This window comes from Pipistrellus hanaki, assembly GCF_964339955.1.
Source record: "Pipistrellus hanaki genome assembly, chromosome: 11".
Classification (NCBI taxonomy): domain Eukaryota; kingdom Metazoa; phylum Chordata; class Mammalia; order Chiroptera; family Vespertilionidae; genus Pipistrellus; species Pipistrellus hanaki.
The window spans coordinates 35,904,411-35,932,175 of NC_140513.1; the positions used below are offsets into that span (position 1 = coordinate 35,904,411).

At 41.5% G+C, this 27,765-nt stretch overlaps 2 protein-coding genes across 3 annotated transcripts in view; one reads left to right on the top strand and one right to left on the bottom strand.

Moving 5' to 3' along the window:
• Positions 1–27,425, top strand: part of TRPM6 (transient receptor potential cation channel subfamily M member 6) — a 126,853-nt gene extending 99,428 nt beyond the window's left edge. For both annotated transcript variants that reach the window (XM_084899444.1, XM_084899445.1), the window contains exons 30-39: positions 2,175–2,233; positions 4,196–4,221; positions 7,577–7,627; positions 9,285–9,350; positions 11,133–11,419; positions 11,924–12,006; positions 12,704–12,909; positions 15,705–15,756; positions 22,691–22,797; positions 25,543–27,425. In XM_084899444.1, coding sequence (XP_084755570.1) covers positions 2,175–2,233; positions 4,196–4,221; positions 7,577–7,627; positions 9,285–9,350; positions 11,133–11,419; positions 11,924–12,006; positions 12,704–12,909; positions 15,705–15,756; positions 22,691–22,797; positions 25,543–25,676 — 1,071 coding nt within the window. In that variant the 3' untranslated portion in view covers positions 25,677–27,425. The remainder of the gene's footprint in view (positions 1–2,174; positions 2,234–4,195; positions 4,222–7,576; positions 7,628–9,284; positions 9,351–11,132; positions 11,420–11,923; positions 12,007–12,703; positions 12,910–15,704; positions 15,757–22,690; positions 22,798–25,542) is intronic.
• On the bottom strand, positions 19,632–19,945 carry LOC311630448 (transcription elongation factor A protein-like 8). Its single transcript, XM_084899441.1, has one exon. The coding sequence runs from the start codon at positions 19,937–19,939 to the stop codon at positions 19,688–19,690; it is 252 nt and encodes an 83-aa protein (XP_084755567.1). The 5' UTR covers positions 19,940–19,945; the 3' UTR covers positions 19,632–19,687.
• Positions 27,426–27,765: the final 340 nt, after the last annotated feature.

The window sequence follows — 27,765 nt, forward strand, 5'->3', positions numbered from 1 at the left end:
TTGTTCTTCTTTATGTAATTTGCCTATTCACCCAATCATTTATCCTGTGCATTTTGGGCACGAAAGAGAAAGAACTTGGGAATTTTTCAAACTCTTTTCAGTACGCTTTTACCAGGTAGAACACATGTGTCAAACACAAGGCCCGCGAGCCAAATCCAGCCCGCCGGCCAAATCCAGCCCGCCAGGCCTTGCAATGTGGCCCGAACCGCGCTGTCATCACTGCACTCCGCTGTCAGTTTATGACATTGTCAGTTTATGACTGTTCAGTAAACCATTCGGCCCGCGATTTAGGCTGGATTTTAGATTTTGGCCCCTTCTCTGATTGAGTTCGACACCCCTAAGGTAGAATCAACATATAGAAGTTACTGGGAGACGAAGTTCAGCCCAATTCGAGGAGGAGTTTTTAGCAAGTGGAGCTTTCCAAGGATGGGATGGTTTATTTACGGAAGTCCTAGGTTCCTCACTCCATGTGGTTAGTCAGACAGGCTGAGCAAACCTCTGCAGATGTGCTGGAGGGGATTGGGCATTGCAGGGTAAAGGGCCCTCCGTGTTTCTGCAATACTGAGGCTCTCCTCGTTTGTGGTCTGTTTTCTTTTAAAAATATATATATTTTATTGATTTTTTTACAGAGAGGAAGGGAGAAGGATAGAGAGTTAGAAACATCTATGAGAAAGAAACATTGATCAGCTGCCTCCTGCACACTCCCTACTGGGGATGTGCCCGCAACCAAGGTACATGCCCTTGACTGGAATTGAACCTGGGACCCTTGAGTCTGCAGGCTGTTGCTCTATCCACTGAGCCAAACGAGTTAGGGCTCGTCTTTTTTCTTTACCATCCACAGCATGTGCTTGCTTTACTTCCCATGTGGGAAGTGTGATCTAGTTAGCTATCCCAAGAAATCTAATTTTGGTTTGGTTTGCATATTATCTCTATTGTGAGAACTATGTACATTACCTGTATGAATGTATACTAACAGCCTGAGATGGTTTTGAAGGAATATAACCTGTGAAAGGTTTTATTTTTAAATATACTTTTATTGATTTCAGAGAGGAGGGGGGAGGGAGAGAGAGAGAGAAACATCAATGATGAGAGAGAATCATTGGTTGGCTGCCTCCTGCATGTCTCACACTGGGAATCGAGCCCGCAACCTAGGCATCTGCTCTGACCAGGAATCCAACCGTGACTTCCTGGTTCATAGGTAGATGATCAACCACTGAGCCATAGCCAGGCTGTGAAAGGTTTTGATAGTAAAAGGTTTTGATAGGTAATTAGAAGCAGAGATCTGTCTGCCCTGTCCAATCCTGGTTCTGCCACTTCTAGGTTTCAAAGTTATATATATCTGTTAACCTCTGAACTTTGGGAGCTGAATCTCTAAAATGGGGCTAATGAGATTATTGTAGTGGATGACAAAAATAACACTAATGGAAATGCCTGGAGTAATAGCTGGAGTGTCCTAAATTTCAAGAAATAATAGTTGAATTAGAATAGGAAAAAGAATGAGATGATTTCAGGGTAAAGTTATTCTAAACAATCAACTGAAACAAAAGTCTACTGATGATAGGACATAATGATGTAATGATCAAGAAGATGTTTCCTGTCAATGTTGACCTTCATTTCTTCTTGATTTTATATGTTCACTCTCATTTCTCTTTTTTAAAAAAATAATATTAGTTTCCTTTAAAATATATTTTTATTGATTTCAGAGAGGAAAGGAGAGGGGGAGAGAGAGAGAAATATCAAGGATGAGAGAGAATTGGTCAGCTACCTCTCGCTTGCCCCTGACTGGTGATAGAGCTTACAACTTGGCCTAGAGAGGGAACCGAACTGTGACCACATGGTTCATAGGTTGACATTCAACCACTGACCCCACACCAGCTGGGCTTCACTCTCATTTCTGTAAAAACCTTTATATATTACATTTTCTCTTTGCTGTCACCATAAAAGTAATTTCATTCTGTTGAAGTCCATCAGCAGATTGAGTTACTTAGATTTTGTGCTAACATTATGCATCTTTCTAGCCTAGGTCTAGTATGTTAAGTAAAAGATAAATAATGAGCTATAGGAAGTGGGGAAGGATTATAATTTTCAAGCAATGTGCTTTGCAAGCATATTCCTGGAAGCGTGGGGTAAGAAAATGTTGGGTGAACATATAATAACCTTTCCCTTCTGCTCAGGATCTGAGTAAAAACTCTTTGTGGAATTCCTGGAGCACCAACCTCAATAGGAACTCCCTGTGAGTATTTCTAAATGTCTGTCTTTAGCATCTTTGGCTTCTGTTTTTATTTTTAACCATATTGGGAACACAGGCTTAATTTGGTCAGAAAAGGAGAAAAATAGTGTTTGTCCAATGACAGTATTTTTCTTTTGATAGCAACAAATGAAAATCATTTGTTCTCCATGTTTTCCCATGTCTGGCAACAAGGTCTCGTCTCATTGCCTCTTAAGATGATAAGGTAGCACCTGATACCACAGCAAATTAACCATTTTTCTTTTTCATGTCAAAAAGCACACATGGAATAATGAGTACCACATCTTTTCTGATAGGTAAGATTGTGGGATTTACATTAAAGAGTAGAAATGAAGCTGTCTTGCCTAAAGAAAAAGACTGAAACTAAAGATCTGATTATGCTTTTTTTCTTTACTTGTTTAAACATTTTTTTTCTTTTTTGCTTATGAGGTTGATATTTTTATTTTTTTTTATTTTTTATTTTTTTTTGGCTTCTCATTAGAATCTTAAAGTGTTTGTCAAGGCAGCAAATTTGAGAAATACAGAGACAGAGAGCAAGAAAGATCAGGGAGGTGGAGAAGGGGAGGGGTGATAGACACCTGGTTGTCGATTTGAGAATCCTGAAATTTTATTTAGTCAGAGAAATAAAATTTTAAAATGAAACGAGCCAAGATTATTCTATTTTATTTGTAGTGTTTTCTGGGCTTTTCCAGACATATCACCAAATTCACTATCCATACAGCCATAGAAGCAGAATTCAAAACCATCTATTCCACAAAGGGCCAGCTGCTATCAAGCAGGTGGGATGTGATTTTCAGGAAGAAGCCAGCTCCATCAGAGATTACCTTTTCTGCTGGAGCTCCTATCGTCAAGGTCTCTGTGCAAGCCTGCCTCTAGATGCAAAGCACACGTAACTTTCTTCTCCCAGAGGTTCAATAGTTTGTGCGCATGCAGAGTAGTGGGTTATTGCAGCATGAAATTAAACAATAATTGTAATTGTGCTTTCCCCCCCAAGGACTTCACATACGGGAGATATTCTTTAAATGCATTTACTCAGACTTTCCCATGGCCACTTGTGCACTTGAGCAGGGCAAGTAACAATTTAAAGCTAATTTCAGCCTGTGAACATTTAGGGGCCACGTGGGCTAATGAAACTGATTTGTAGGCTTGTCTGGAGATATTCACAGACTCATTTGTAGGCATCTGCTTTGCATAGTTCAGGGACCTTTTAGTACAATTGATCCAGAACAACACAAACACAGTTAATCTTATATATGTTGTGTGATCATAGCTAATTAAAACGAAAAACCAACACTGCTTTTCAGTTAGCTTAGGTCCTACATAGTAGATGAATTACATGAATATTTAAAGTATTTCTCTGTTGATAAAGATAGGGGTCAAAGGTAACTGAACTTTCCTGTCAATGAAATATATACACACATACATCCTATATAATAAAAGCCTAATATGCTAAGTGTCCAGTTGTCCGGTTGGCCATTCAACCAATTAAAGTGTAATATGCTAATGATATGCTAAGGATGCTCAACTGCTCACTATGATGTGCACTGATGACCAGGGGGCAGACACTCAATGCAGGAGCTGCCACCTGGTGGTCAGTACCCTCCCACAGCGGGAGTGCTGCCCAGCCAGAAGCTGGACTCACGGCTGGCGATCACAGCAGCGGTAGCGGGAACCTCTTCTGTCTCTGTGGAAGTGCTAAGGATGTCCGACTGAGGACTTAGTAGGCCATCAGTTGGAAATTACTGGAGGGCTCCCGGACTGCGAGAGGGCACAGGCCAGACTGAGGTCCCTCCCCCTCCCCCTCCCGAGTGCATGAATTTCGTGCACCAGGCCTTTAGTACATATATATGTATAGACTCTATATTGTTACTGTTTCACATACTTCTCCTTCCTTTGATCACTGAAAAATGTAAAGCATTGTCTAAACAACTTTTAATTTTTCAACAGATTGAGAAGTTCAAATGGAGTTGGCAGTAAGTTTTTTTATTTAAATATTTTATTTTTTTGTCTTATCAGTGATGAGATTTACTCTTCTTTTCAGATTTCTGTAGTTCTTGAAATTCTATCTATGACTTGCCTAATATGCAAAATAGAAAGTTCAGCATAAAAGTAGAAAGTTGAATGTCTTTTTCCAGATACATCAGGACTGATGTCTAGTTTAGAATCACCTGTTTTTAACTGTGATTTTCCAGTTTTCTCTGTGAGTGAGGGTAAAACCACGGAGCTCATTTAGACTGCTCGACCACTGTTACTTTTTCACACGTTGCTCATTAAGAGCTATTCATAGGATTAAATGTGGATGCCTTTCCTTCATGTTTTCATTAGGACTTTCATCCAACTGGCTAAGTAGGGCTGCCATGTGAGAAAACTCCCTGGTAAAGCCACTCTCAATAGCTAACTTTAAATGTCACCCCACTCTCTGAGTTCTTTTTCAAATATTCTTGATACCTTGATGCAGATTGGGTGTCTTCCTCTCCTGTGGTCTTGTTTCATTCTACTTATTGGGTTTTCAGTACCCCTTTATAGTCGATTCCTTCTCCTTTACCTACAAATAAATTTAAGTCATTTTCTATACAAAAGAAGAAAATGATCATGTTCTTGATTTTACATAGCTTTCAAGCTGCCACTCCTTTTCCTCCCCTCCAGATGGGTGGAAACAGTATTAACATTTGCTCATCAGCCCGTGGCGTCTGTGCCCACCACTCTACTGCTGTCCCGTGCTAACTGCTAAGCCACATGACCTCCTTTTAGTCCTCATCGAAACAGTGGCATTTATGTTGACCGTTTTATCCATCTCCTAAGTTTCCTGGAGGCTACTCTTCCCTGGCTGTTTTTCTATATCTTTGTTTTCTCTGTTGTCTGACTTTTGGTCCCTCTAATAGCCTCCTCTTCCTTCACCAAAGCTGTAAACCTCAGCATTTACTGTGCCCTTCCACACCACTGCTCTTAGCTTTCAACTGTCCTCTAACTCTGTTACCTCCACCTCCGTCTGTAGAAGCCGTCTGTTTTGCTCTGCCACTGCTCCTGCCTTCAAGCCTCCAACGTTTATTTTCCTAAATAAAAAGCATGTACTTTATTTTGCCCTTGATATTGTGCTAGTATCGTGGTTGTTTTCTCTCTTTAAACTTGACCACATTCCTACTGGAATTATCTTTCTGAGCCATAAAGCATTGCTTCTATGCTTTCCTTTACCCCCTACAGGATAGGCTGCAAATTGTGTAGTCTTCCTTGTGATCTTAACAGCCTGGTTCCAGTCTCAGTTTCCAGGCTCATGTGCATGAGCCGTTTCACTCAATATTTCTGCCATGGAGAATATGACCACCCACCCATTAACCACCTGCACGTGGTGTCTAGAAGGCACTGTAAGCAAAATGCTCTGCTATCTTCTCCTCCATCTGAGGAAATAGTAACTCCATCCATCTGATTGCAGAGGCCAAAGTCTTATCATCTTACTTATCTCCCATTTTCTCACGTCTCCGTGTCTAACCCATCAATAAGTCCTTCAAAGAATCTGATCACTTTACTACCTCCACACAGCACTCTTCATCTCTTCCCTGGTTTACAGGATGGCCTCCAAACTACTGGTCTCTGTCTGCTTCCAGAGAGCAGCCAGAATAACCCTTCTAACCTGCAAGTAAAGTTGAGTCACTCTTTTGTTGAAATGGTGTTTCATCTCACTCTGTAAAAGCCAAATCCAGTCGACAAGGGCCTATTGATCTGCTCCTCTTCCTCCAATACTCCAACCTCATTTCCTCTCCACATAGTCCACTGGGGCCACACTTCTCTTCCTTCACACAGCAAGCATGGCCCTGCCTTGGGCGTTTGCACTTGCTGTTACCTCTGCCTGGAATGCTTTTCATTTATCCATGTGACTCTTCCCCTCTCTTTCTTTAGGCCTATGTTCAAATTTCAGCTTATCAAAGAGGTCTAGCCTGTGTAAAATAGTAAACTTCCTATCCCCCATACTTCCTAAACCTTTAATTTGATATACGCTGAGTGGCCAGATTATTATGCGTTCAGAGATCATAATAATCTGGCCACTCAGTGTATATGTAAAACACTATATAGAATATATATTTACTTGTTAGTTTATTTTCTATTTTTCTTTACTAGACTGTAGCCTAAGTCTTCATCTGTGTTCATTAATATAATTCCACTTGAGCATAGACCAGTGTTTGGTACATAGTAGGGTGTTCAAAAAATATGTACTGAGTCAAGATATCATGGCTCCTTCAGTGGTAAAGCCAGATTGAAACTCAGCTTTATCAGACTTAGATGACCATACTCTTTAAAGTATTTCATATTATTTGTCCGTAAAGTTTCCATAAGCTTCTGTAGTCACCTCTATTATATAACTTAGCAAGATGTATTGTGATTATGTTTCACATGTCTTTCTCTCCCACTATTTCATATTTGCTTTTCTCTAGGGTGAGAGACACATCTTATTCACACCTGTCACATCTAGTATTACATGCTATTATTTATTATTATTACATGAGATTGGAAATAAAGAGTCTTTTCTGCTGATCCTACTTTTTTACCAAGCACCCCCAAAGGAAGGGATTTTTGTTCCTTTCCTTATCCAGCAACAAGGAGCCGGAGAGATCTATGAAATTGGGCTCATTATGCTGCATACTCTACTAGGTATAAAGCAACTATCACCATGAGACTGAAGTTCTCCACTTTAATTTTGATTTTATGAAATGGCAAAACTGTTGCAAAGGATTTCTCTGGAGGCTTGTAATTTAGGACTTGAGCACATAATAGAGAACCAGTTAAACTTGCAGGAGGTGTTCCCAGCACACAGTCCTTCTGTAACCAACAGATCCCTCGTGTCATATTCTCCACCCACTTCTTTGTTTCTGCTTATACCTCATAATGCATTTTCATCATTTTGTTGTCATTTTAGGTCATGGAAGTAGTCTGCTAATAACTTGATATTAATAATGTCTTTATATGGGTACTGCATCTTGGTAGGGAGCTCAGAGAATTGTGCTTCTGGGATGTCGTGAAGTGTGATGGGCAGCTGAGTGCCTTCTGCAACCCAGAGGTATTATTGGTTCAGAGGAAATACATCTTTGAGGCTAATATTACCTGTCTTTCTTCAATTCCCTATATAAATATGTTTGGAAATATTGCATTGATGATTGGAAGCTGTCAGGATACCATGCACAATAATGTGGTTAAAGGGTATTAGGCAATCTTTTCGAATACCGAGAAGCCATTCTGATTAACTTGTTCAATAATAACTTTGAAGGCAATATATTCAGGAGCATGTATTTATCTCCAACCAAGTAATTAAAATGCCAATCTTCTCTATAATTTCAGAAATCTCAGCCTCCTTAAAAAGCCCTCAAGAGCCTCACCATCATTATTCAGGTAGGATGCACATGCACAGCCACATGTCAACGGAGCTAAACATCTGTGATTTTGCATTTGTACCTGTGTACAAATTTATAGCATCAATATGGTTCCCAACTCAAAGAGTTGTTTGCTCTGATGGGAAGAACATTTAGATTTCTTACCTTGCCATTGACATGGACAACAAGATTTAAGAGAATTTGGATTTTAAAAAAATTTTTGAAAAAATTTTTTTTCCGTGTATTGGCAAGCTCATATTGCGAAAGAAAAAGATGATCTTGAGATTGACAAATTCCTTATAAACTCAAAGCCAGCCCAGAGGCAGAGTTCTCCAAATTTTGGATTAGGAAAGAGGCCTGAGACTAGCTCTTGGAGGGAGGGTTTTATACCCTCAGTGAACGTAACCACTGAATGAATGCCAATGCCGCAGAGTAAGTTCAACAGAGACACCTTACAAGGATGTTATTAAGTAAGAGGTCAAGTCTCTTAACTCTCTTAAGCAACATACCAACTTCACAGTGCTTCAGTTGTCTTTATTTCAAAGTGGGAATCATTGTATTTGACCTTCCTGGGGAAAAATCTGCCAAATGGGCTAGTTGAGAATTAAGAGGGAAACACTAAAAATGCAAAGCAGTGTTAACAATCAACAGGGTTTGTGCCATTGGGTGGTCTTTTGGGCATCATTGCTTGCAGCACTGAGATAATAATGGGCAAGCTTTTTACACAACCTAAAGCTTGGTACATGAGTGAGAGTGTAATGGTGTGATAATTACCGTTATTCTTATTATATCAAGGTCTTACGTTTGGGGTCCAGCACTAGACTGCCTTTCCTCAAATCCCCCTTCTTGGTGAATAGTGCTTTGATGGATTCCAGACTCCACATTCCAGGCCTTATCACGGAGTCTTTCAGCTCAGCTGTAGACCCTCATTTTGACTAGTTGTCAACTTAAGAAAGTCTCTGCTGAGGAATACTGGTAACTCCTATTTTAATCTGTTAGGATATGGCTCTTAACAGGAAAATGCAGACCACTTGCTTCTAATTAAAATTGGTCTCCAGCTCTCTCTGGGAAAAAAAAAGGTGAACTGTGCAAAGCCAACAGTAGATGTCCCCACAGTCCACTGTGCATTAGATTTGCTCCGGAAAAGAAAAAGCAGGGATTGAAGACCTCAGGTTAAAATGAGCTTTAAAAGCAAGTTTTATATTTGTCTGAACTAATGTGTGATTTGGTGTTCAGGAGGGTGGAGGTGATAGCCCTCCCACAGACCATGTTATATATTATCATACCATTTGTTCTTAAGATGGGGATATCCTGTTTAAGGCATACTTGAAGTACTATATAATATTTTTGATAAAGGTAAATATTATGGGTCTTGAAAATGAAATACTTCAGCATTATAAGTGTATCTCTATATATTTATATATATCATTAATTAATTAATTAATTTTATTGATTATGGTCTCACATAATTGTCCTTATCCCCCCCATTCCCATCCCAACACCTTCCCTACCAATGCCCCCACCCCCCTGTTGTCCATGGCCACTGGCTAGGCCCATATGCATGCACTCAAGTCCTTTGGTTGATCTCTATAAGAATATATTGATGTGTGGAGGCTTGCTGTGGATTCAGCCCACCGATGCATACTAAAAAACAGTTACTCTGTCTTTGTTTGCAGCCATTGAAAGGAACAATTTAATGAGGCTTTCTCAGACTATACCATTTACACCCATCCAACTATTTGGTGAGTGCGTTTCTACCTTCTTGAGGCTATGCCAAGGGCAGAGGCATAACACACGAGTAAATCAAAGGGGGAACCACTTACATCACTTTAGTTGAAAAGTTTGTTTTGCCAATGGTTGTAGTTTAGTGAGATTAATTTTCTAAAATGTAAACTCTTGTTAACCACTGGCTGACATCTAGGATCAAAGTCTAATACCATGGGGATGGGACCTCTAATGAGCAGCAGTTGGGAAAAAAGCAGCAGTGTTGCACCTGGCACTCACTGATTTAAGGCTGGAAGCAAGGAGGGATGAAAAGAACCAATGAACCATGTGTAATAAACATGGAAGAAAGCGATACATGTCAATACAATAAAAGCTGATAAGCATCTGAAGAGAAATGCTTAGTATATTGTTTTTTATTTGTTTTATTTTGTGGAGACTAGTTGCTCTTAGCTCAGAGAGCACACATCATTTTTAAAGGCTGGAGTAGTAAAGAAAAACAAGCTCACGTTAGCCGAGGCTACCAGAGTTTCCCTGTCAGGCCAATCGACAGTACAGCAAGGGTCCCCACACTGTCCTGGATGCTGATCCTCCTCGCAGTCCCTATGCCGGGAGAGATAAGGTGGCTTCTGACTGTGGATACAGAGGCCTTCTCCTTCCTCATGGCTCCACGGCTGGCTTTGCAACCCAGTAACTCTGTTCTAAATCTTCTCAGTATTTAGAACTCCAGAGAGATATTCAAGTGGCAAGTATCCGGGCACTAAGAATAAATAATTGAAAATATGTTACTAAGCATTTACTAGACATGTTTTTTTTGTTAGCAGTTTAGTGCAAGAATGAGCAAATAGATTCCTTTCTTGGTAAACTAGTTACAGTGTACACACACACACACACACACACACACACACACAGAGTCATTTGTGACAGAGGTAAAAGGAGAAAATGAAACACAGGCTGGGCAGAAGTTGTGTATAGAATATGTTACTTCTGTTATAAAGCAATAAATACTTCAGTTAGATGGGATCTAACTGTTATATGAGGTTACCTGTTTAAATAGCCTGAACGTGGAAGCTATATAGCAATTAAAGAGCATTTTGTGTCTAAATTATTTTTTAAGTGGGATTGAGTTTATATCTGAGGTTCTAGCTTACATTAGACAGATTAACATAGTTAATCTTTTTGACCCAAAGAGATGAGTGCTACATTTACTCCCATTTTACTGATAAAGGAAGTAAGGCTTCAAGTAACAAAGGTAGGAGGGAGTGTCTCTGGGGTGTGACTTTGACTCTGTCTAACTCAGCTGGGTTAGACTATGCATTCTCAACAGGGGTGATATCATCCCTAAGAGTGCAAAACATCCTTTTCTTTTTATGTATAAAGCACAGATACACAGTATATCTTTGGTATTAAAATGTAATGGGAGGGGCAATTAGAAAAAAAAGTCTAATAATGTTTATAAGGGAGATAATGAAAAACATGGGGTTAAACTATCTCTCTAGAAGTATTTGTCTTAACTATTTTGCTTTTGTCCAGCTATATATAGTCTATAATAAGAACATCTTAATTCTTGGGTATCATCTGATGCTTTGTCCCTTCTCCCCCTCTCTTTACTGGACAATAAATAGCATAACAACATGGCCAGATCCATGTCTTCATTTTCTAGCCGTTCCTATATAGGTGAAATTCTCATTCTCCTCTGATCATTTGGGAAACCGAACTGATTCGGAATTGATCTTTAGGATGTCCTTCATATCACAGGCCTGAGATCTCACTGAATGCCTCACCTGCACTTCTCTTTGCAGCCGGGGAAGAGGTAACTGTCTACCGGCTGGAGGAGAGTTCCCCTTTGAATCTCGATAAAAGCATGTCCTCCTGGTCCAAGCGCGGGAGGACTGCCATGATCCAGGTGTTGTCCCGAGAGGAGATGGATGGCGGCCTCCGCAAAGCCATGAGAGTCATCAGCACCTGGTCTGAGGATGACGTTCTCAAGCCGGGCCAGGTTTTCATTGTGAAGTCCTTCCTTCCCGAGGTTGTGCAGACATGGCACAAAATCTTCCAGGAGAGCACTGTGCTGCATCTCTGCCTCAGGGTAAGTTAGACACCCAGCGACCAGAGAGACCCGCCAAAGAAAGGAGATCTGGCTTCACTTCAAAGGCTGTTATCTTCAACCCAAAAGATAGCCTAGTTAGTTTTGTTTTTTAATATATTTTTATTGATTTCAGAGAGGGATGGAGAGGGAGAAAGAGAGATAGAAACATCCATGTTGACAGAGAATTATTGATTGGCTGCCTTCTGCACACCCCCTGCTGGGGATGGAGCCTGCAACCTGGGCATGTGCCCTGGCCAGGAATTGAACTATGACCTCCTGGTTCATAAGTTGACACTCAGCCGCTGAACCACACCAGCCAGGTGGCTTATTCTTTCTTGGAGGTGGTGGTATCTTGTTAATTTTGTTTTGTAGAGCTTTTGTTTTTGGAGTGGGGAGTGATAGGAGTTGAATAAGGCTGAAAATTACACTTGCTGTGCCTCTAGTAATTCTGTGATCATTAGTGATAGTAAACCAATATTTTGATTAATACTCTCTATATTGTAGGAAATTCAACAACAAAGAGCTGCTCAAAAACTAATCTATACCTTCAATCAAGTGAAACCACAAACCATTCCCTATGCACCAAGGTGAGGAAATAATTGGCACCCCGGCCCTTCATGTTAAGTAGGAATTTCTACCAATTCTTCTCAGCCTCTTCTGAGAAATACAAGGCCCACGGAGAAGTCTTCTCTAAGACTTCATTGTTGAGCTCTTCTTTCCAGAGTTCTGGAGACTGTAAGAGAGAACTAGCCATCAGGGATGCAGAAATCACTGCACTCGTGTGCATGAGGGTGAGAAGTTCACGCAGAGGCCAGGACTGACCTCTCTGTGTGAAAAGGCAGATCCCTGCTGTAGTTACTAATGTCCAGGAACATTATGGCAGAAAAACATTTCTGTTTTAAGCATAGTTTCTTTCACTAACATCTTACAGAAATGAAAAACATCTAAAGAACGAACCATTATTACGTTCACTTGAGTGCCTCCATATACTTGCATTGATTTAGTAGGACAGCTCGTAATTCAGTGCTGAGGACTTATAGCCAAGCTTTATTGCTTACTTTACAAGGAATATTACAGCACGTGGTAGGGAAAGTTGAGTTTAGTACTCATAAAGGAGCTGGGACATTTCCTGAAAGAAAGGGAGGTGGGAAAACCCCTCCATCACCGCATTCCATAGAAAGGCAAGGGCGTGGGCGCTGAGGGTGCACCAGACCAGAGTTAGGGGATCTCTCCTGCCGCCGACCATTCAGTAATGTAAGTTCCACCTTTGCTGCCTCCTCGTAGGTTCCTAGAAGTTTTCTTAATCTACTGCTATTCCGCCAACCAGTGGTTCACCATTGAGAAGTATATGATGGGGGAGTTCCAGAAGTACAACAACAACAATGGCGATGAAATTGCCCCCAGCAACACCCTGGAGGAGCTGATGTTGGCTTTCTCTCACTGGACCTATGAGTATACTCGGGGAGAACTGCTGGTTTTAGATTTGCAAGGTGATTGATAGCCTAGGACTTCATACAACAAGCACAAGGCCAGGTTCAGGAAACACTGACTAGGGATTGCTTTCCCCATGTCATGGTTACCTACATTTGACCTCAGCTCTTTCTTTACTGAAAGCCATGGTGAAGATCTTTCCATGGAGATACTCCATGGCGTTCCTTTTTTTTTTTTTTTTTTTTTTTTAAACTTGAAAATGGAAAGATGATTATTTTTTTCTGAATTTATTTATTTATTTATTTTTATATATGTCCCCTTTTCCCCCCCATTGATCCTTTTTAAAAATATATATATTTTATTGATTTTTTACAGAGAGGAGGAGAGAGGGATAGAAAGCTAGAAACATCGATGAGAGAGAAACATCGACCAGCTGCCTCTTGCACACCCCCTACCGGGGATGTGCCCGCAACCAATGTACATGCCCTTGACCGGAATCGAACCTGGGACCTTTCAGTCCACAGGCTGATGCTCTACCACTGAGCCAAACCGGTTTCAGCTGAATTTATTTATTATTTGTGAAACTGTTCTGAGTGGCAGTAACCAGACAGGTGTCCAGAGAGATCTTGCAAGAACCGGGATGGGTAATGAATGGAGTTGTGCTGTTTAGTTTTGAAGGGAGGCGGGGGCCATTTATTTCAGACATTGCACAATGATGACCGTGAATACTTACTATGTTGATTCCCACCGAGACCTAGGGAAAAAGATAGGCAGATGATTAGAGGCCTAACATAAACAGCTAAAGCTTTGGTCTAAAGGGAGATTGACTTTTGCACCAAGTTTGCTAGGTTTATGGCTTTATCTTGGACTTAGAACATTAAGTATGCATTTATACACATAGGAAAGTTTAATTTCCTTGCATTTTTCATGATTTCGATCTCATTGCTTTAGCAATTTATAATTTAGCTTGCTCTCTTTGCTGTGTGCCTTGATATGACAGTTCACAAAAGTACAGGCTCAGTCTGAGAGGGCGTAAGGCACTCTTATTGAATGGAAAGAAGCCTTTGATCAGCGCATCTCCCCACTACCTCACAGGTGACCGATAATCCTGCAGCATGAAACAGAGAGTCTCAGGCACGCTTTCCTTTTGGGGACAGGACGAAATATGAATTAAGGTCAAAGTTTAGTCCCTTGGCTCACTGGGGCTTTTTTAAATAAGGGATTTAGACCAGGAACGTTCATAAAAGTTATCTCATTTAATCCCAGAAGCAGCGCCTCAGGGTAGATATTATGGGGAATTTAAGCACAGAAAGTTTAAATAACTTGCCCCAGGTTGCACACCTACTTAATGGTGGAGCTAGGATGCAGACTTAAGCTGCTTTGACCATCTATTCTATCCTTATCTATGGTTCGTTGAAGCAGATTGGGCCTTTTTCTTGTTCTCTCCCTTTCCCACCTGTTCAGTCCTGGGATTCTGTGCTGAAAGCCAGGCTTGGAGATGGGACACTTGAAACGGGCAGTCCTGGGCATTGTGAGCAATGTCTAGTAAGACTGCAAAGCCATTTTGGTTAAAATTGTGCCATGTGCTCAAGGGTGTGTATCTACTTTTTAAACTGCACATAAGCTCTTCTGTCCTCTCAGATCTGTGCTGTTCACAGGTTATATTTCTAACCCTCAAGCACAATATTTTAGGAAGCAGTATAAACGAAGTTAAAACAGTCAAGATGATTCATCTTTCAAACCAGGAAGTCCATGATCCATGTAAGCCCAGCATGCTCATCCCCAAGGCATCTGCTTTGGTAGCTCATGTTTGGGAGAGGTTGATGTTTTTCATCTGCACTTAAGTGTCTGTGCTTTGAGTTTTGGGTGGAGTTTTTAAAAGAAAGAAACAAACAAACAAAAAAAAAACAACAACCAAAGAAAAACTTTAAGGAATTAATGATGACTCTTCGGTGTGTTTTGTATTCCACTTGAATAGGCTTTTGTTTAATGATGTTTATGTTTGGGGATTTTTATGTCTCTTAGTAATCCAGAGTGACATTAAACAGAACAAATGTCGCATTGGTCGTGTTGTGGGGAGAAGGGAATTAATTTTATTCTTTTACTGGGCAATTATGTGAATTGCAGAAACAGGCCACTCCAAATAAACTATGTCAAAACACTGACCTTCAAAGAAGGGAAGCGAGAACACCATCGATTGAATGTGAAGAAATTGAGATACTGGAGAGTTTTGGTCAGTTGGTTCGGCCTGAACTTATGGAAGAACACAAATCCTAAAACAGTAATCATAAGCAGTTATAATACCTGTACTACTAGCTGACATTTACTAAGTACTTATTTTGTTCTAATGGAAAAGAAAAATGGGAAGAACCTAATATTTTCTTAAACTGTCATAATCCTGTTGGCACCACATGTGGACAGTATAACCTCAGTCACATTGCTTCTTCTCTTTGAACGTCAACATACTCATTGGTAAAATGAGGGTATGAGGATGCTAATACTTTGCTTTCATGATTGCTACGAATTAGAGAAAATAAAATTAGAATGTCTGGTACATATAAGTAGAAAATGAATGATGGGTGTTACTATCAATAACTGTGAATACACCCCTAACACATTCACTTGGGGCCTAAAAGTTTACAATAGCCTAAGAGGAGGTTGAGGCAGACAGCATTAACTAAAATTTTCCCACATGCCCAGACAATTTTTATACTGTGGTTAATTCACATGTTGTTTGGTTGATTACAGGGTAAATGGAGGTTTAAAGAAATAATTCAAATTTGATTATTATTTTCTGGAAATCTGAAAAAATGAAATTCCCATGTGTTAAGTGAATTTTCTTTCTTCCTTGGAGGTGTTGGAGAAAATCTGACAGATCCATCTGTTATAAAACCTGAAGACAAACAGTAAGTTAATTTATTATGCTATCTTTTAGAAAATTGCATTTAACAATGTACATGGGTTTCAAAAACAATTTTTAAACATTTATATTTCTTGTCTCGATCCTAGAAAGATTGTGGGGCTGCTTTTATCTATATATCTTTATCTATATCCACACCTTTATTCTCTATATTATATATATGTATGTATATATTTGTATATACTAGTATATTAACTACAATACAATAAAATACAATAAGGTTTAAAATACAATATTTTAAAGAAAGCATATATTAGGAAGTGGAGGCAAAAAGACAATATGGAAATAATGTAAGATTAAATCTGGAGTTAAGTTAGTACACATAAGTGGAAATTATAAAGACCAATGCAGTAGGCAGAAGTTTGTTGCAGATTTGACTCTGGAGTTTTCCAGTGACCTAGACAAAAGAGAAATACAGGCTAGTGCAGCCTTTCTAGGCTTTGACGTGAAAACAATTAATGTCATAGGAGAAGCACAGCTTCCTTTGTTGTCCGCACAACGGAGCCATTGCATCTTCTCTCGGGCAGCGTCTTCCATCACATGCCTGTAAAACGAAGGTTGGGCCTAAACCCGTTTGGCTCAGTGGTAGAGTGTTGGTCTGCGGACTGAAGGGTCCCGGGTTCGATTCCGGTCAAGGGCATGTACATTGGTTGTGGGAACATCCCCGGTTGGGGGTGTGCAGGAGGCAGCTGGTTGATGTTTCTCTCTCATCTATGTTTCTAGCTATCTCTCTCCCTTCCTCTCTGTAAAAAATCAATAAAATATATTAAAAAACAAACAAACAAAAAAACGAAGGTTGGGGCATAAAGTGCGCTACTCAGTACTGGCAAGTCTGTGAGGGGTCAAAACAGTAGGGCTTAAATATGGAGCATCAGACTGTCTGTTAATGAAAGGCTAAATTTAAATTATATGGAGGGATGAGTCATCTGCCTGTCCTTTGAATTTCCGTGGTATTTTGCCCCCTAACCAGACTTTTGGGAAGACTTGGCAGTAGAGGATCGGAGGCTTTGTTCTTCTGTTAAAGGCGGAGGAGAAAGAAAGAAGCGATGGTGTTGATTAAGGACTGATCAATATGGCGGGGGACAGTGGTTCTCAAACATGAGATTGCATCATACTCACCAGGAGAACTTGTTAAAACACAGATCGCAGCCTCCGGCCTCCCCAGCCCATTTTCTGATTCAGTGGGTTTGTGGCGGGGCCAAAAATGTTAACAAATTCCCAGATGATTCTGGTGGTGCAGCTGACCCCGGACCACACTGGAGAACTGCTAACATGCAACATTGTTATTTCTTAGTTGTCCCAAGGGTCTATACTTGGCTCTGGATTGTAATATATTTATATAAAATTGCGTAAGTAGGGGAATCTTATAAAATAAGATCTGAACATTTTACTTTCCCTCCCATAGGCCTCATACGGTAAATATTTATTGCTTTATGTTCTGTTCTTTTATGGAGTGACCTAATCTAAACATGGTCTCACCCAGCTAGCGTGGCTCAGTGGTTGAGTGTCAACCCATGAACTAGGAGGTCACGGTTTGATTCCCATCTGGGCACATGCCTGGATTTTGGGCTTGATGCCCAGGAGGAGGCATTAATGATTGATTCTCTTTCATCATTGATGTTTCTCTCTCTCTCTCTCTCCCCCTGCCTTCCTCTCTAAAATCAGTAAAAAAGGTATATTTACTTATGGTCTGATCTGTAAGCTTCCATGCAGAGGCCCATCTAAAAGTATGAGCTATTTTTGTGTACGAGGTGGGAACTGGAGACAATAAAGATGAACCTGCTACTCCTCTGCCTCCAATTCCTACTCTATCTGACCATGCCGTTTGTGTCGTGACTTTTAGGGCACAGATAAAGGCGTTAGCAGAGTGAAAGTGTTTTTAGGGAAGACTGTTATTTCTTCAGCAGCTCTGTGTGCTCAAGGGTTTGTAGTAGGGACCTGGTACCATAAGTACTTTATAATTTTGCAGTGAAAAAAAAAAAAGTTGCTCATATAACGACCCAAGTTTTTGTATACTCTGTCATTTATTAAATTTTGACCTTTGGATGTGTCATTTAATATGACCTGAATAGTTCTATCTTTTAGAATTCTAAGATTATATTATCCCACTTGACAGTCGAGTACTTAATTGCATTCTATAGGCCAGTGGGTCTCAATTTCTATTAAGGTCACCTGGGAAAATTTAAAAAATAAGCTGCTCAGCATTGGCATCAAATCAGAATCTCTGAAGAGAGAGCCCGGATGTGTGTATGCTTTAAAAGTTCCTCATGTGATTCTAATGGACAGTCAGGGTTGGGAACCTCTGTCCCATATTTTTTATGACTTGAGGATAGAAACTCTGGAGTCTGATAGGATAGCACCCTGGTAGCATGCCTGGTTTTGTGGGGTCACCTAACTTTGGGTGCAGTTGGTCTTCATGGTGGAGGTAACTAGAAGTGCTATTTTTTTTTTTTTTTAATTTTTTTTTTTTTTCAACGGTGGCAGATGGCGCTGAACTAGTTCAGGGAGGCTCACATTTCAGATGCCTTCAGTGTGTTAATAAAGGTTGGCTGCACCAAGCATGGGCCACAGACCAATCACGACTGAATCACCTGGGACAGTGGTCGGCAAACTCATTAGTCAATAGAGCCAAATATCAATAGTACAACAACTGAAATTTCTTTTGAGAGCCATCATTTTTAAACTTCTTCTAATGACACTTCTTCAAAATAGACTCGCCCAGGCCCTGATATTTTGTGGAAGAGCCACACACTGAAGGGGCCAAAGAGCCGCATGTGGCTTGCCAGCCGCAGTTTGGCGACCACGGACCTGGGACATTGTGAGAAATGCAGAATCTCAAGGCCCTCCCTAGAGCTCCTGAATCCGAGCCTGAATTTTCACAAGATCCTAAGCTGTTTTGCTGTTATTTATTTATTTGTTTGTTTTTCTGTAATAATTGCCAGTTTTATAACTCTGGCTATGAGATCCAGAGGTGATTTGAAGTTTACATTTTAATAGTTATTTCAAGAGTTTGGGTGCCCCATTACCCTTATAAGCTGATTGCAAATTATTTCATTCTTATTTATTAAAAAATTTTAATTGTGACACAAGTTCATTAAAAAATACATATAAGCAAAAAGAGCCGAAACCGGTTTGGCTCAGCGGTAGAGCGTCGGTCTGCGGACTGAAGGGTCTCAGGTTCAATTCCGGTCAAGGGCATGTACATTGGTTGCGGGCACATCCCCGGTAGGAGGTGTGCAGGAGGCAGCTGGTCGATGTTTCTCTCTCATCGACATTTCTAGCTCTCTCTCTCTCTCTCCCTTCCTCTCTGTAAAAAATCAATAAAAATATATTTAAAAAATACATATAAGCAAAAAGAAAACTCAGTTTTTTTCCTGAGTTAATTTTTAAATAAGCACAGTTAATTTTTTTATGTATGTATACACACATGCACACACACACACACACAATTTGGGATTTTTGTTGTACATATGTGAGCTGATATTAATTATGCTTTACAACTTACGTTACTTTTACAATAAGGATTGAACATATTTTCATGCATTTGTGCATACATATGAAAAACAGACCTGGAGAATAGGTCAAAATACAAAATGCAGTAAGATGCCAAAACAAAACCCAGCAGATGATTAAAAGTAAAATGAAGGTCACCTAGCTGGTTTCGCTCAGTGGATAGAGTGTCGACCTGAGACTAAGGGGTCCCAGGTTCGATTCTGGTCAAGGGCATGTACCTTGGTTGCAGGCACGTCCCCAGTAGGGGAGGCAACTGATCAGTGACTTTCATCGATGTTTCTAACTCTCTCTCCCTTCCTCTCTGTAAAAAAATCAATAAAATATATTAAAAAAGAAAAAAAAAAAAAAAGAACTCAAGACCTAAAGCGCACAGGATAAGATCATCTGCGTGAATGTCTTTGCTTCTAATGCATCATCACAAACTTGTTTCTTACTCTTCTTATTTCTTCCCGAAGCCTTTCCATTTCATCTACTCCTCTCAGCACTTCCTCAGGGTCCGAATGCCTAACGGGAGTGTCCTCTTTCAGAGCCTGCAATGTCAGCCCGCTTCCAAGCTTTCCTTCTTCCTGGCTTACACCTTCTCCGGAAGGCGGGGGCTTTCCTTCCGCCTCCCTTGGCACATCTCCTGAAGGGTGGTCTTCCTCGGCCTTTGGCATGTTCTGTGGTTCTCCTTCATTTTCTTCACAAGACTTTTGTACGCTGAGTATTTTTCTATTACTTCCTTTTTGAATGAATTAATCCCGAAAGCATCCGGGGCTCTTTCCTTCTCCAGCAATAGGGAGCTGCTCTGATTTACTGTGATTAGAGTTTGGGAAGCCCCAGGGTAAGCAGGTGCTTTCACATGTTGTTTATTTTACCCTGAACAACATGGTCGGAGGTCAGCAGCTTCAACCCGAGTTCACTGAAGCTCAGGGAGGATGGCACCTTGCCCACCAGGAGGAGGGTCCATGAAAGAGAGGACGTTTTTGTGGTGCAGATTCTGATACTGTCTTTGCTGCCTCTTAACTGTCCTCAGCCTTTTGCATGTGAAGACAAAGTCATCAGGCCCCCCCACCCCCCTCAATTTTCTCTAGCCACTTTTCTTCGTTTCTCAGGTCTTGAGCTGCAGTGAAGGCTGCCTCAGGTGTTGATAGTTTGGGACTGCATCTTTTCACTTACTGCCTGGATGCATTTGGGCATTTGACGATGTAAGCCTGTGCTTACACGGCTCTAATTAGTGCTTCCTTACGCGTGGAACCAAGCCACCACCTGCTTTTCCTGTGCTGTGAAAAATCTGGAAAGCAGCTGTATTTACTTATTTTTATCTTTAAAACTCCATTATCTGAGCCATAGCTGGTTTGGCTCAATGGATAGAATGTCGGCCTGGGGACTGAAGGGTCCCAGGTCCGATTCCGGTTCAGGGCCTGGGTTGCGGGCTCGGTGCAGCCTGTCAATGATTCTCTCTCATCATTGATGTCTCTCTCTCTCTCTCTCTCTCTCTCTCTCTCTCTCTCTCTCTCTCTCTCTCTCTCTCTCTCTCCCCCTTCCTCTCTGAAATCAATACAAATATATTTTTTTAAAAAAACCCTCCAGTATCTGAGATTGCAGGTTACAAATATGCTTTAGGGTATAGACGAAATGAATGTCCTTAATCCTCCTTCAGGACCCCCCTCCCCGGCACAGGGAGCCAATCCCCGAGAGATACATTGATGGTAATTTTGATTCCTTTGCCTTACCTTTCACAGAGCTCAGAAAGGAAAATGATTTAGCTTATCGTTTTTACCTGAGAACCAGGGTTGCATGTCCAAGCTGGGGGTTTCCTGTTTTTCTGGGAGGAAAGCACTAGCAGGTATGGAATGTGCAAGAGTGACATATCCCAACAGGATCCCGCCAGAGAGACGATGAAAGGAATTCTCTTCCATTTTAATGATTGAAAGAAACCACCATCGTTTTTCACTTTATCGGCTTCACAGAGTTCTGGCACTAGCTATCAAGTGATTCTTCCTTTTTGTTGCCGCATTTGGTTCCACCTTATTTGAAGTGTTTATTTTTTATTTTATTTTTTTACCAGAAGGACTGAAAAAAGAAGAATAGTTCACAAGAGGCAGCTTATGCAGCCTGGTAAATGCCACCAGAGCGGCTCTTTGTAAGGGCGATTGAGTGACCAGGAAAATTAATCCTGGGTGCCTGCTCACTTTGTCTTCCCAAGAGATTTCCTCCACCTTCTCGCCTCAGAGCAAAGAGGCAAACCGAGATCAAACTGACATGAGCCCTCATTCGGAGCTTGGCACATCTTCAGAGCAGCTACTGTTATTCTGCCAAAAGGAAGTGGAAATTGAGATAAATGTTCCAGTACTTGGACGGGGGGGAAAAAGCCCATTTTTTACACCACGTCCCTTTTGAAAAACCGCATTCCTTAGAAGCAAAGTTTATTGTTTCCTTTTGTGATAGTTTGCTTTTATTTCTTCTTAAGACGTGGTATTTCAGGGCGGTAATTAAGTTCAGATTTTACCATGTGCTCTTTCCACTCTGCATGTCATTAAAATAAAATATTAGCTTTCGTAAAGTTCCTCTGGAAGTGTTTCTGTGCGCTGTGCTCCATGGCGTGCCGACTGTCAGCCCGAGGAGTGATGGTGTGGTGATCTGATAACGGGTGAACGCTGGTCCTGGTCCTGGGACCTGCGTGGGATCTACTATAATTACAGCACTCAAAATGTGCCACATACATCCTGATTCTGTTTGTGGCTTCTGCCACCTACATGCAGCATATGTCGTTTGCTTCCACGAAACCACAGCAATCTTGTCTTTCCTCATAGAGCCCAGCCACAGCGGCTCGCAGGGTAGAAAGCAGATACTGAGAGCCAGTTGTAGGGTTTTGCCTGGCATTTGTTTTCCAGGACATGGTCATATTTAGAAAGGCATTTGGGTTGGAAAGAATATATATGAATCCTTTTAGAAGGTGTGTTTCAATAGCAAATTAACTTTATACCTTACCTTTTGGTATTCCTGTAGGACATTGGGCAGCCACTGTCATTCCGTCACCCCATACGCATTAAAGGGGGTCTCAGGGTATTTTTTTATTATTGTATGTTTTTTTTTTTTAATTAAGGTATTATATGTGTACATTTCTTTCCATTGAGGTCTCAGGGTATTTTGGTGTAGCGTGGTACGCAGAAAAATTCCCTCTTCCATCAGATTTGTGCTAAGATGAATTTCACAGTCGGTCTTGGTGTCCAGCACACAGATCTGAGTGCATTTGAATTTTAAATTCGCAAACCTAACGTTGTTTCCTCAAAGTGCGCTGTGCTTTGTTGGCTCCCTCAAGTTTGCCAGGTTACTACGGGAGACTGCTCGGTAACTCCGGGAATCCTAGCCGGGCTCCTTTTTCTTAGCTGGGATCTAATTGATATTCTGATTATTTCCTCCAGATCCAGAGGAATGGTGTTTGGACCAGCCAACTTAGGGGAAGATGCAATTAGAAACTTCATTGCAAAACATCGTTGCAACGCCTGCTGCCGGAAGCTCAAACTCCCGGGTATGGCCCACACAGTTCTACTTTATTATTATTATATATTTTTTTTTCCTAAGGAGAGCTCTCATAGAACAGCAGCCATTGTAACCAGGGATAGAGTAGAAAATCTTCATCACATTTTTATTTCCTTCACAGTGGAGGCCTGACTTTCTGACTGTAAATTCCCCCCCCCCCCCCCCCAAGTCTCTAAAAGGAATTAAAAGGACAGGGATTTACTTCAGGTTCTGTCCAAATGTGTTAGAACGCTGGGCCCAACACTGGGCACGGTCTGTCCGAGGGGAACGTCCTACAGGCGAATTGGGGAGGAAGTGGACTGAGGCAGGTCTCTGCGCCACTCCCCACCCTTGGGTCCTGGGTGTGCTGCCCACAGGATTTCTGTCCTATTTAAAAAAATATATATTTTATTGATTTTTCACAGAGAGGAAGGGAGAGAGATAGAGAGATAGAAATGTCGATGAGAGAGAAACATCGACCAGCTGTCTCTTGCACACCCCCTACCGGGGATGTGCCCGCAACCAATGTACATGCCCTTGACCGGAATTGAACCTGGGACCTTTCAGTCCACAGACCGACGCTTTACCACTGAGCCAAACCGGTTTCAGCAGGATTTCTGTTCTATTTTTATTTACTCATTGGACGTTGGGAGGGTGGGGAATGCAGGGAAGCACAGCTGTCAATTAAAGTAGTGCCTTTGACTACAAAAAACCTGCTGCTTTAAACACACATGTCTATATTTTAAATGATCTGCTGATATCACACACTTTTTCTGAAACCAGGATGGCCACCTCAGAGAGTGTGCCTCACATGAAAGCAAGCAGCTGGAGGTCTGTGCTCCCCACGTGGCAGCCTCAGCTCTGTTCCATTCTTTCCTTTTATCTCAGAAGGGACACTTTATGTCTGTCTCAGCTTGCTCACTGTTTTCCTTAGATCAGACCCAACTCGCCCTTAAAATGGAATTTCACATATTTTAAGCAGAGTGTCCTTTCCTGCCTGCTAACAAGTGGTCACATCCTGAATTGGAAATCAGTAAAAGATCATTGTCCATTATAACTTGGGATGGAGTGGGTGTAAATTTACAACAAAAAAAGGGCAATTTCTAACCTTCTTAGTGTTAGAAGTAGGACATTGTCCAGATGCTCTTTTGGGCAAGATAGATATAGCAAAGGACTGGGATTCGGAGCAGGCTCCCGGTTCCGGTGAGAAGTAGCCTGTCGGACAGTGGTGGTGGTCAGGGTTATACGTGGGGTGGGGTGGTCAGACGGGAGCAGCAAAGCGGGACGGCGGTCACTCTCATCTTCTCGCTGCCCAGGACTTGCTCTCACAAACTACACAGCAGACCTGGGCAAAGAGGTCAGTGCCCAGCACGTTGGCTGAGCTGCCCGCTGGTATCCTCTCTGGTCAGAAGGAACCCAGGAAGGAGAGAGGCTGGACTGAGGGTCCTGTGGGAGGCAGGTGCTGACATGTAACCTTTTACTAGCTACATATCTACTTATTTTTAAAGAAAGAGTTTAGGATACAAAGGTGTGACCTTGGGATTCAGTTTTCTCACCCATACACTGGGGATAATAGCACCAATCTCATTAAGTTGGTGTGAGGAATGAGGTAATATCTAGATATGTCAATAACTTTCGGTTATTATTGAACCATAACTATGTTTATGCCCAGATAATCCCCATTTTTAAAAACCCTGACCTGAGGATATACTTAGAGGAAGAGATAGAGAGAAAGAAAGAGATAGATAGATAGATAGATAGATAGATAGATAGAAATATTGATCAGATGTCTTCCATACATGCCCCCATGTGAATTGAATGGGCAGCCTTTTGGGAAGATGCTAAACCAACTGAGCCATACTGGCTGGGCCAAATAATACCTATTTAATTAAAAATATACAGAATATATGTTTAAAGCTAACAGATTTAATATAACACAAAATGTACATAGACATTGAAAGCCCATTTTCTTCCTTACATTTCTCCCCAAAGATTGCCCCCTATTGATGTTTTCTGTTGCTTATTTCCTTTTCAAATGGAAGAAGGAGGCTTTAGGAAGCTCAGGATCCAATAACTGGATGAAGCTTTCAGAGCCAGCGTCACCCCGAGACGAGAACAGCTTTGTGGTAGAAAGCTGACTACTGAAATCTTGAGATCACCATTTGGGCTGAACTCCTTGCCACTTGTTCAATGGTGCAATGCCCTGTTCCCAGTTTGGCCTCACTGAACTCTAGCCAGGTTATGCCTTAGAGGGCATTTCATTGCATCAAACAGCCAAACCTTTCCTTCCTGGCCCCAGTAAGCACAAGCCTAAAACAGCATTGGGGGGTTCGAGTCACACTTGGTCACGGGGCAGGTGGTTCAGGTGTGGTCGATAGTTTGAATTTTATATATTGGTGTCCTGAGGAAGCTCTGTGCTGAGTACTGAGGAAAGCTTCCATTTCCGTTGATGTGTGTGAGCACCATGCTTTTTATTTTATTTTTTATTTTTTTATTTAATGTATTGATATTTTACAGAGATGAAGGGAGAGGGATAGAGAGTTAGAAACATCAATGAGAGAGAAACATGGATCAGCTGCCTCCTGCACACCCCCCACTGGGGATGCGCCCACAACCAAGGTACATGCCCTCAACCGGAATCGAACCTGGGACCCTTTGTTTCACAGGCCGATGCTCTATCCACTAAGCCAAACCGGTTTTGGCATCACCATGCTTTTGAGGAACCACATAACCATCTTAATTGTCTTCCTTGCAGACTTGAAAAGGAACGACTATTCCCCTGGAAGGATAAATCCCACCTTTGGACTTGAAAGCAAAGTAGAACCAGGTGAGGGGCCTCCAGCAAGGGACAGGGGTGGCAGTCCTTCGGAAGACCTCACTCGATTGTAAAAGGGAAGAAGATGACGCCCCTGTCCTCCCTCCCATGAACTAACTCTATGGTAACAGAGGTTGATTGACAGAACACTGATTGTGTCAGAGCTGTCAGGAAGCTGCCTTGCCTCCTTTTTGCCTAAAGACCTCATTTGTGTGGGAAGAATGGGCTCTCCTAGACGTTGACCTGCGTGCAGGGTGCTGTGAATGTCATCCTCAGATTCCATGGGAAGACACCCGGAGGAGCCAGCTGGGATTACTGTTCCTTCACACCGCACTGCTTTAGCTGGTCTCAAAGATCCCTTGGAGCAGAATGCTGGCAGTAAAGAGTCAGGGAGATGAATTTATTTTCTCACTAAGTGTGCACCCTGTAACCCCCACTGCTGTTCATCACCTCACCCACATACTGTATTTCTGTAGATAGATGTACATTAAAAAGTTATTGGACTTCCTCCCTTCTCCTCTCCCAGTGTGGGGCTTTGCACAGCAACAGCAAGGAACACCGTGGAATGAGGGTGTATTTGCACAGATTGAAGCACACTCCTGCATTGCCCAACCAGCAAAGTTAGTGTTCTGGTGAAGTGTTGATGGGTGGAAGTAATGTCAGGGAATCATATATGATGCCTGGGCATTTCCTGTTTCTCTGAAAGAAGGGGAAAGGGAAATAAACAAATGCCCTTGCATCTTTTTGCTTTTTTTTTTTTTTTTTTTTTAAAGGGGAATGGGATATGCAAAACTAGATATTATTAAGAAATATTTTCCCTTCCCTTAAGCTCAGGGGTACAATTAATTAGAGAGTTGACTAAGCCAGCTTCTAAAACACCACTCCCTTTTCTAAAGGTGTATGTATATTATTAAAAGCTGTATGTATTCTCCATTATGGGGAAAGATGGGTTTCCTATGGGGGAAAATCCTATGAGGAAAGATGGTTTTCTGATTGAAAATATGCTTTGAGGTGTTTGCTTCACTCCGGTGTAGAGTTCCGGTGGCTTAATGAGTGCTGGGTATATTTTAAAGCTGGCCCGAGAACAAGTAATCATTTTGGAGGCCTGAGGGAGGGGTCCTTAGAAGCTACACCTTACAGCACATTTGGGGTATCAGCCATTTCCCTTCTGCACTGTCAGGGTTGCCCTACCTCAGAACAAGCTTGAGCCTTTCACACAAGAAGAGACGAAGGCAGGGATCCTTTCTCTCCTCCCCCCTGCATCTCCTTTTCCTTTATATAGAGTGTTCCAACCGACCAGCAGCAAACCTCAGTTTGAGAAAATTCACCTTCATCATTAGGCCTTACAATGGCCAGCTTGCTTTTTAGATGGACACTCCTACATTCTTAGGTTATCCTTCAGGGGAAACCTTGCCTATGCACAGGGGGATGTGAAGCCAAGGATTTAGCTTGCCAGGGATCATGTAAGTGTGAGTTGCACAGGGCTAATTTCTATCCATTTTATCTTTATCTTGGGGGTGGCAGGAGGCAGGAAATTGGGTGATTTCTTGATTCGCAATGGGCATACAATGTTAACACCCTTTTCAGGGCTTCACTGCTTTATCCCATCCTGCAAATCAACAGGGACCTATTGGTACTCAGTTCAGTGCTGTGTTCAACTATGGAAAGAGGCAGCTTGCCTGTCCAAAGGCCAAAGTAAAGACATGGATTCAGTGGCCAGCTGTTTGTTACCTGGAATGGAACTTGAAAACAAATACATTGTGATTTCAAATTTTTGTGTTGTGCTTTTTTTCCTTTCTTTTAAAATAAGAAAAATCACCAGAATAACATTTAAAAAGATGAACTTGCTCACTGTGGGTTTGATTGCGTGCAAATGCTGATGTGATTATCTTGACTTGAAGTGTTCATGATCACAAAAGGGTGACGTATTCATTCATTCATTTGGTTAGTTTTATTCAAAGAATATTTATTGCCTTCTCTGTGTCACGTGAGTGATGAAGATGCAGTGAACATAGCATTTGTTTGCCCCCAAAAGGTTTATGCCTTCCTCTCCCTCCCCTTCTCCTTTCCATTTCTCTTCTTACTCTCTTCCAAGTTTAGATTTCGGGTTAGTGCTAACAAATTTTGACTCCTGGACAAATGTTGAATCTTAAGGTGTATCCT